Raw genomic sequence first — 10,773 nt, forward strand, 5'->3', positions numbered from 1 at the left:
AAAGGCTGCTCTAGGGTATCTGCTTTCAGAAAAAATATAGAAATGTTTGGGGGTTGTGTGTTATCTTGAGGCCTAAAGATTATTATTTTACTTTTTTTTTTTACGTGTGCAAAAACGGCCCTGGCAGGGAAAAGGTTGAATAAAAAACATGCACTTGGGAAGTGGGAAGTGGGAGGGTAGATGGAGGGGGTGTGCGCTACAGCTGGTCAACTCCTTCCTGTGTCATAACCTAAAGACTGTCCAGGAAGTAAGGCAGAAGTAATGGAGAAGTGTTTTAAACAGCTATGTGAAAAGTGAGGTAAGCCTGCGTAGAATAAAATGGAAAGCTGTTATTTCTGCAAACGAAGTACGAAAATTAGAATATATATATAATATATATATATATATATATATAAAGACACATACGAGGTGGTCAGTGAGGATTTGATATTGAGAAGACTGATGCACTCACCTTGTTCTCTTTTATATAAAGTGCCAACATCTCCTCTCTTCCATAGCGATACTCCGCCAGTTTATACTTTGGCATAGCGGGGGAGGGAGGAGGGGAAGCAACGGATCCCCCACTGGATAGTGCACGGAGCCTGGAGAGAGATTATATTATTATTCTTCAGGATTTCTAGAACATTAAAACACAACACTTTACAACTTCAGGATAGGCAGTACAAATACAATACACTTTAATACAGTAGGAATCAGAGGGCCCTGCTCCTTACAGCTAACAATCTAAGAGGGAAGGTCAAGAGATACAAGAGGTAATAACTGTGGGGGGGGGGTGTGCTGGAGAAAATAAATCTACAATTATTAGGTGGGGGCCAGAAAGGCTTCTCTGAAGAGATGAGTTTCCAGGGATCGTCTGAATGTGGACAAAGTAGGAGAAAGTGGGACAGATTGGGGTAGATCATTCCAGAGGATGGGAGCGGCTCAGAAGAAGTTCTGGAGGAGAGCATGGGATGAGGAGACAAGGGAGTTAGAGAGCAGGAGGTCTTGGGAGGAGAGAAGAGAACGAACGAATAGGTTGGCATTTTGAAACTAGGTTAGTGATGTAGCTGGGGGCCAGGTTGTATATCTTGAATTTAATTTGTTGGTTGAGTGGCAGCCAATGAAGGGATTGGCAGAGGGTTGTAGCAGAGTGGTTTGTAAGGTGTATGAGCCTGGCAGCAGCGTTCATGATGGACTGAAGTGGGGATATCCTATTTAAAAGGTAAGCCAATGAGGAGGGAGTTGCAATAGTCAAGGCAAGATGACCAGGGAGTGGATTAGAAGCTTTGTGGTTAGGAAGGGGCGTATCTTGGAGATGTTACAGAGGTTGAGGGGGCAAATTTTGCATAGCTATTGGATGTGGGGCTGAAAGGTTTGTTCGGAGCCCAGGATTACACCTAGGACCTTGGCGTTGTGGGGACAAGTTGATAGTGGAGCCGTTGATATTGACAGAGAAATCAGGGGAAGTGGCCTGTGAGGGTGAAAAATATCATGAGCTCCATTTTGGATAGGTTGAGTTTGAGGAAATGGTGTGACATCCAGGCTATTACGTCTGTTAGTAAGTTGGTGATGCTTGAGGCAACAGATGGTGAGAGTTGAGGGGTGGAGACATAGATCTGGGTGTCATCAGCGTAGAGATGATATTGAAAGCCATGGGAGGCAATCAATTGACCCAGGGAGGTGGTGTAGATTGAGAAAAGGAGAGGTCCAAGAACAGAACCTTGAGGTAACCCAACGGAGAAAGGAAGAGAAGAGGAGAAAGAGTTGCGAGTGACATTGAAGGGAGCGGTGGGATAGGTAGGATGAGAACCAGTGAAGGAGTACAGTCATGGAGACCAAAAGGAGTGGATTTTCTTTTTTTTTTTGAGGAGGGGGTAGGCCACTGTGTCAAAAGATAGCAGAGAGGTCCAGGAGAAGTAGTACAGAATAGCGTCTGTTGGTTTTAGCAACTAGTGGGTCATTCATGAGTTTAAGGAGAGCAGTTTCCATAGAGTGTTGAGGGAGAAATCCAGACTGAAGACGATCAAGAAGTTTGGTCATGGACAGATGGTCGCTCACTTGGTTGAAGACCATTATTTTAAGAAGTTCGGAGGAGAAGGCAAGTAAGGTGATGGGGCATAGGTTAAGATAGGTGGGGTCCAGTGAGGACTTTTTAAGTATGGGGACAACTAGTGCATGTTTTAGAGAGTTTGGGAAGATGCCACAAGAGAGGGAGGGGTTAAAAATCTGTTGAGTGGGGGAGGTTTCTGCACATTGAGATCGCCTCACATATTGTATCAATCTTATTTTTGCAAGTGATTGGTGATCTACTAGGCAGTGAGTTAGCGGGTGGAGGCAGTGGAGGACAGCGTAGAGTGTTAAAGGTCAGGAAGAGTTGACTGGGACTGGATTAGGTGGTGTTAAAGTGGAGCTTCCACTCATTGGAACCCTCCCCCCCTCCGGCGCCACAATTGGCACCTTTCAGGGGGAGGGGGGTGCAGGTACCTGTACAGTACAGGTATCTGCACCCACTTCCGGCATAGATATCTGCAGAATATACGCCCCTTTCCGCAGAATCTACGCCCCTTTCCGAAGGTCCCCCGCTGTCTGCTGGGAAACACACGGATCCCAGAGACAGCGGGGACCATCCTTATTGCGCAGCGAGACTCGCGCATGCGCAATAGGGAACCGGGAAATGAAGCCGCAAGGCTCCACTTCCTGATTCCCATACCAAAGATGGCGGCGGCAGCACCCGAGATACGATCGAGAGATCGGCTTCGGGTGCCGACGTCGCGGGCGCGCTGGGCAGGTAAGTGTCCTTTTAAAAAGTCAGCAGCTGCAGTATTTGTAGCTGCTGGCTTTAATAAACAAAAAAAAATAAATGGCGGAACTCCCGCTTTAACGAGCGTGATAAAATAGGGCTGCCTGGCAGTGTGGAGGCAAGAATAGTATTTTATAATAGTTGAAGTCTTCCTCAAACCTAGTCTTATGCCACAGACGCTGAAGAGTGCGGCTACGTTTTTGAAGACTTCTGGTGTCATTTGTTTGTTTTGGGTTGTAGTGGTCGGGACCCTATTCTGCGAGTAGTGAGGGGGGGGGGGGGGGGGGCGGGCAAGCTTGTCTAGGGGAGGAAGACAATGAGCTATTGTAGACAAAAAAGTGGCTAGGTTGGGGCAGGACAGGGGTGAGATATTGTCAGAGGTGATCAGTAGCAGAGTAGAGAAGAGAAGGGTTGAGGTAGCAAAGGTTTCTACATATAACTGTTAGGCGGTTGGAGGGAGAGGAGGTAAAAGACAAGGGGAGAGCAAAACAAATAAGTTGGTGATCAGAGAGTGGGAGAGGATTGTTGGAGAGGTTGCACAGAGTGCACAGATAGGAGAAGACAAGGTCAAGGATGTTGCCGTTTGAGTAGGAGCCTGTATCCATTGCTTCAGGTCAAGAGATGAGGTCAGACTGAGAAGTTTAGAAGTAATAGTAGTGTTAGCAGGGATGTTGAAGTCGCTGAGAATGATTGTGGGGGATTTCAGAAGAGAGAAAGTAGGGTAGCCAGGCAGAGAAGTCGTCATTAACCACTTCAATACCAGGCACTTAAACACCTTCCTGCCCAGACCAATTTTGAGCTTTCAGCGCTGTCGCACTTTGAATGACAATTGCGCGGTCATGCTACACTGTACCCAAATGAAATTTTTATCATTTTTTTCCCACAAATAGAGCTTTCTTTTGGTGGTATTTGATCACCTCTGCGGTTTTTATTTTTTGTGCTACAAATAAAAAAATACCGAAAATTTTGAAAAAAAAAATGTTTTTTTGTTTCAGTTTCAAAACTTTGTAAATAAGTACGTTTTCTCCTTCACGGATGGGCACTGATGGGGTCTACACTGATGGGGGCCTACACTGATGGGGGCCTACACTGATGGGGGCCTACACTGATGGGGGCCTACACTGATGGGGGCCTACACTGATGGGGGCGGCACTGATGGGCACCAATGAACACTGATGAGGTGGCATTGATGGACACTGATGGGCGGCACGGATAGACGGCACGGGTAGGCGGCACAGATGGGCACGGGTAGGCGGCACAGATGGGCACGGGTAGGCGGCACAGATGGGCACGGGTAGGCGGCACAGATGGGCACGGGTAGGCGGCACAGATGGGCACGGGTAGGCGGCACAGATAGGCGGCACAGGTGGGCACTCATTAGCGGCACAGGTGGGCACTCATTAGCGGCACAGGTGGGCACTCATTAGCGGCACAGGTGGGCACTCATTAGCGGCACAGGTGGGCACTCATTAGCGGCACAGGTGTTATACTGTACTAATGGATGCCAATCAGTGCCAAACAATAATGCATGCCAATCAGTGATGCCCATTGTGGGCACTGATTGGCATCCATTGTGCCTGACTGGCATCCCTGGTGGTCTAGGGAGGATTACCTCTGCTGGGCATCCCTGGTGGTCTGGTGGCGTCCCTGGTGGTCCAGTGTGGGCATCCTCGGGGGGGCTGTGCTGATAATCGATCAGCACAGACCCCCCCTGTCAGAGGAGCAGCCGATCGGCTCTCCTCTACTCGCGTCTGACAGACGCGAGTGAGGAAAGGCCGATCACCGGCTCTTCCCATTTACACTGTGATCAGCCGTGATTGGACACGGCTGATCACGTGGTAAAGAGTCTCCGTCGGAGACTATTTACCGAGATCGTAGTTGCCGGGTGTCAGACTGACACCACGCAACAACGATCGCCGCGATGCGCGCCCCCGGGGGCGCACAGCGGCTCATAATCCTGATCACGTCATATGACGTCCGGTTAGGATTATGAAACCACTTTGTCGCCGTCTATTTGTAATAGGGCGGGCGGCAAGTGGTTAAAGGAAGGTTGATACTGGTCCAGGGGGGCGGAGAATTACAGCAATTCTTAGAGAAATAGGAGAGAAAAGACGAATGTAATGTGCCTCAAAAGTGGAGGGTGTAGTACCCGATAAGTGCTGCATGAGGCTAGGAGGATTCCCACCCCACCTCCCTTGCATCCATTTGGTCCAGGGGAGCGAGTCCAGAGAAGGCCACCATGGGAGAGGGAAGCAGGAGAAGTAGTGTTAGATTCATGAAGTCAGGTTTCAGTAACGGCGAGTAAATTAAAGGAATTTGTGAAAAAGAGGTTGTGGAGGGCGGTTAGTTTGTTACAGACAAAGCGTGCATTCGAAAGGGCACAGGAGAAGGGGGGGCTGGGTTTTATGAAGAGAAGAAAGAAAGAGACTACCTTCCAACCCATACCTATGCTGAATGAAGAGATCAACCACTTGACCTCCAGAAAGATTTACCCCCCTTTGTGGCCAGACCATTTTTTTTTCTGCTATTCAGCACTGTGCCATCGGTAATTGCACAGCCACGCAACACTGTACCCAATTGAAATTATAATAAAAAAAAAAAAAAAAAATATATATATATATATATATATATATATATATATATATATATATATATATATATATATATATATATATATATATATATATATATATATATATATATATATTTTTTTTCCTGGAGGCTGATCTAGCCAACACTGCGTTTTTTGTTTTTTGGGGGGACACAAGTATAGTTCCAATCGAGATACAGATCCATACAGACACTATAGTAGTAATGGCGGTGATCTGCGACTTACGGGGTGGTATCAAAAAAAAGTCTCAAGTCTAGTTTAGTAACACGCCAACAGATGGTATCACAAGGTTTCTTGCAGGCACAGTCACAGGGAGCACCGACCTTTATAAGCCAGTGTTCCAAAAGACATCGTCTTGTGTACATCAGGAGCTGTGCAACTGGTGCTATTCTGACCACGTGCGTTACCACGACTGCGGTTTCATCATGGACAGCAAGTTGGCACAAAGAGCAAACATGAAATTCTGTGTAAGGAGTTATTTGAGTTGTTTCAAAGTGGCCTAAGCGCTTCAAGGAGCGGAAGAACATCACTGTTAAGAGTCGGTTCACACTGAGGCAGCGCGACTTGCAGTGCGACAGCCTCAGGCGACCGGCATCCGACTTCAGAGGCGCCTTGCAAAATGGCTTCTGTATAGAAGTCAATGCAAGTCATCTGAAGTCGCCCCAAAAGTAGTACAGGAACCTTTTTCTAAGTCGGAGCGACTTATGTCGCTCCTATTAGAACGGTTCCATTGTACAGAATGGAGCGCAACTCGTCCTGCGGCTAAGTCGTCTGACAAGTTGCCCCAGTGTGAACCGAGTCTTAAGGGCTTGTTTACGCTTTCTTCAAAAACATGGCATTGGACACGCTTTGTAAAAGCTCTCTGAATGCCAATCAAAGTCCATATCTCTAAATAAAACGGTTAGCTTACAAATCCATTTACTCCTTGCTTTTGCGTCACTTCAAAAATGATAGCCCATGTCACTTTAGTGGTGCTTCAAAGGCTCCATAGAAGTCTACACAAAACTTGGTTGAAGCACCTGCAGCTTTTGAGAGGCTTTTATTAAGCTTTAGCTTTGTTTTGGAGATATTACAGGTATAAGATATCAACACACACATCTGCCAATCTTCATAAAAGCCGCATCATCATCAGGGAACCACCAAAGCAGCATCATCATCAGGGAACCACCAAAGCAGCATCATCATCAGGGAACCACCAAAGCAGCATCATCATCAGGGAACCACAAAGCAGCATCATCATCAGGGAACCACCAAAGCAGCATCATCATCAGGGAACCACCAAAGCAGCATCATCATCAGGGAACCACCAAAGCAGCAAAAACACAAAGCATGTTGAAGCGATAGGCGCTTTTAATGTGTGTTAAAATAAAGAAAGTGTATATAAGCCTTAAGACGCTGGGAGATCAGGAAGACCTTCAGTTCAACCCCTGAAAATGCCATAACCATTCATTCAGCAACTTATATATGATGATCAGAGAACAATAGGATGTGCCACTCAAAACACCTGACTCCTCATTGCAGCATCACCATAAACTTGCCGAATTACGTCAGACACCTCTGTGGCAGATTAGCCCAGCATCACACAGAATTTCACATTTGCCTTTTGTTCCAACTCGCTGTCCATGATAAAAATCGTAGACGTGGTAACACATGTGGTCAGAATAGCACCAGCTGCTCAGCTCCCGATGTACACAGGACCATGTCGTCTTTTGGCACACTGACTTATAAAGGTCGGTGCTCCTTGCGACTGTGGGGAGCCTTGTGCTGCCATCTGTTGGCGTGTTACAAAAATTTTTCTCAAAACTTTTTGATACCATCTTGTATATAGTGTGAATGTGATAGTGTGGCGGGGGCAATCTGGCGCTGACACTCGCTGGGAGTGGCACGTACAGTGCCTTGCGAAAGTATTCGGCCCCCTTGAACTTTTCAACCTTTTGCCACATTTCAGGCTTCAAAACATAAAGATATGAAATTTTTATTTTTTGTGAAGAATCACCAACAAGTGGGACACAATTGTGAAGTGGAACGAAATTTATTGGATTTTTGAAAGTTTTTTAACTAATAAAAAATGAAAAGTGGGTGTGCAAAATTATTCGGCCCCCTTGCGTTAATACTTTGTAGAGCCACCTTTTGCTGCGATTACAGCTGCAAGTCGCTTGGGGTGTCTCTATCAGTTTTGCACATCGAGAGACTGAAATTCTTGCCCATTCTTCCTTGTAAAACAGCTCGAGCTCAGTGAGGTTGGATGGAGAGCGTTTGTGAACAGCAGTTTTCAGCTCTTTCCACAGATTCTCGATTGGATTCAGGTCTGGACTTTGACTTGGCCATTCTAACACCTGGATACGTTTATTTGTGAACCATTCCTTTGTAGATTTTGCTGTATGTTTGGGATCATTGTCTTGTTGGAAGATAAATCTCCGTCCCAGTTTCAGGTCTTTTGCAGACTCCAACAGGTTTTCATCCAGAATGGTCCTGTATTTGGCTGCATCCATCTTCCCCTCAATTTTAACCATCTTCCCTGTCCCTGCTGAAGAAAAGCAGGCCCAAACCATGATGCCGCCACCACCATGTTTGACAGTGGGGATGGTGTGTTGAGGGTGATGAGCTGTGTTGCTTTTACGCCAAACATATCGTTTTGCATTGTGGGCAAAAAGTTGGATTTTGGTTTCATCTGACCAGAGCACCTTCTTCCACATGTTTGGTGTGTCTCCCAGGTGGCTTGTGGCAAACTTTAGACGAGACTTTTTATGGCTATCTTTGAGAAATGGCTTTCTTCTTGCCACTCTTCCATAAAGGGCAGATTTGTGCAGTGTACGACTGATTGTTGTCCTATGGACAGACTCTCCCACCTCAGCTGTAGTTCTCTGCAGTTCATCCAGAGTGATCATGGGCCTCTTGGCTGCATCTCTGATGAGTCTTCTCCTTGTCTGAGCTGAAAGTTTAGAGGGACGGCCAGGTCTTGGTAGAGTTGCAGTGGTCTGATACTCCTTCCATTTCAAAATGATCGTTTGCACAGTGCTCCTTGGGATGTTTAAAGCTTGGGAAATCTTTTTGTATCCAAATCCGGCTTTAAACTTCTCCACAACAGTATTACGGACCTGCCTGGTGTGTTCCTTGGTCTTCATGATGCTCTCTGCGCTTTCAACAGAACCCTGAGACTATCACAGAGCAGGTGCATTTATACAGAGACTTGATTACACACAGGTGGATTATATTTATCACCATCAGTCATTTAGGACAACATTGGATCATTCAGAGATCCTCGCTGAACTTCTGGAGTGAGTTTGCTGCACTGAGTAAAGGGGCTGAATAATTTTGCACGCACCACTTTTCAGTTTTTTATTTGCTAAAAAAGTTTAAAATGTCCAATAGATTTCGTTCCACTTCACAATTGTGTCCCACTTGTTGGTGATTCTTCACAAAAAATTAAAATTTTATATCTTTATGTTTGAAGCCTGAAATGTGGCAAAAGGTTGAAAAGTTCAAGGGGGCTGAATACTTTCGCAAGGCACTGTATATAGTGATTGGTGATAATACTGTACACTGACACTGGCTGGGTAGCAGGGGTGATCAAGAGGGCAATCGAAGAGTGAAGTGTGTGCCTCACAAGTGTGTGCGTGCCGCTTATACTCACTGATCTGACTGGGTGTCTCCTCCGCCCCCCCCCTTGCTTTAATTCCTGAATGGAGAAATCCAGCCAGAGCCTGTCTTTACAAAAACAGACAGATCTGTGCTGTGATTGGCCACAGCCAATCAGTAGGTATACAGCAAAAATGATTGGCTGTAACCTGCCAACAAAACTAGTGCTGTGTCCAATCACAGCAGGGGGGCGCGCACTTGCACTCTACGTTGCTAACAGTAAAATGTCCTGTTAGCAGGCAGTAGATGGTTAAAAAAAAAATAATAATAATTACTGACAACACAAAATCCAGAAGACATCCATTCACATTTATCACCAATAGAAAGCCCAATCTGTGATAAAAATAAATAAATCAAACAAACACGAGCGCGCGCACAAACACACACGCTCACGCACAAACACACAAAATCCAGAAGACATCCATTCACATTTATCACCAATAGAAAACCTAATCTGATGAAAATAAATAAAACCAACACACACAAGCATGCGCACAAACGCGCACGCACAAACACACACAAACCACGATCCATCTGAATACAGGAAGTAGTTGGGATGTGCAGGAGAGCCGACCTGCTGCAGTATAAGTACAGCGGCTGGTTGGAAAGTGGTTAAAGTAGCGCAGTGCTGCGTAGCAAAAAATGGCCTTGTCATGAGGAGGAGGAGGAGAAGGGGGGTGCAGGGATCGTGCAAACCTTTTTTCAGACCTGAAGTGGTTAAATGAAAGGGACTGGGACTTCCTGAACTGCTGATCCTTTTATAAAGATTTCATAGTATATATCCCACCATACCCGTCCATCCACTCACAGACAAGGAACTCACCATTCTGGCCCAAAATTTAGTGTTTCAGCAGCCATGATGTGTTCTTCAGGTACCTGGAATTAGAATGAGACAGTCAACACCTCACCCAACACAAGTACCCAACCCTTCAACAGACAAAATATAATCCTGGCTATTGGGCAGAAAAATGCAAGTGCAAGTCTGGAAAGAATTAAATAAATAAATAAAAAAAGAAAAAAAAAAAAAAAGGAAAAAAGAAAAAAACAGAACGAAAAAAAAAAAAAACAACCCAAAAAACACAGTACATTACTGCACATTTGCCATATTTTATCACTGTAACTGCTTCCCAAACAGGGAGTTATAAAAACGATGGGTGAGCGGGAACCCTATTTGTTCTGGGAGGACATCATATGACTTCCTCCGCAAGAACGGGCCGTGCTCTGGAGCGACCCGTCACCCACTGGCTCCTCATGGATGACTGATCACTATACCGGCCCGCTACCAGTATCATGTGATCGCTGTGACCAATCACACGATAACTGTAACCACAATGAATGCCATTCATAGTGTACAGTTTTGTTGCTAGCTGCTATTGGTCACAATGATCACATGGTACAGAGAGAAGGCCAAATCACAAAAATAGACGATGTCTACACACAGTCATTCAGTAAAATATACTATACACAGATTATACTAGAGCTGCACGATTAATCCTTAACCACTTCAATACAGGGCACTTTCACCCCCTTCCTTCCCAGCCCAATTTTCAGCTTTCATCGCTCTAGCGCTTTCAGTGACAATTGCGCGGTCATGCTACACTGTACCCAAATGACATTTTTATCATTTTGTTCGCACAAATAGAGCTTTATTTTGGTGTTATTTATTCACGACTCCGGTTTTTTTTTTTTTTTTTTTTTGCGATATAAGCGCAAAAATAGCGGAAATTTGGAAAAAAAACAATAT

At 45.4% G+C, this 10,773-nt stretch overlaps 1 protein-coding gene across 1 annotated transcript in view; it reads right to left on the reverse strand.

The window, feature by feature from the left end:
• Positions 1-10,773, reverse strand: part of GIGYF1 (GRB10 interacting GYF protein 1) — a gene marked incomplete in the record, with an annotated part of 73,482 nt that overhangs the window by 43,587 nt on the left and 19,122 nt on the right. The window contains 2 exon segments of the mRNA XM_077470929.1: positions 452-581; positions 9,853-9,905. Coding sequence (XP_077327055.1) covers positions 452-581; positions 9,853-9,887 — 165 coding nt within the window.

The sequence above is a fragment of the Lithobates pipiens genome, unplaced genomic scaffold (assembly GCF_037356315.1).
Source record: "Lithobates pipiens isolate NorthernLeopardFrog02 unplaced genomic scaffold, aLitPip1_a1.2 Scaffold_8, whole genome shotgun sequence".
In the NCBI taxonomy this organism is placed as follows: domain Eukaryota; kingdom Metazoa; phylum Chordata; class Amphibia; order Anura; family Ranidae; genus Lithobates; species Lithobates pipiens.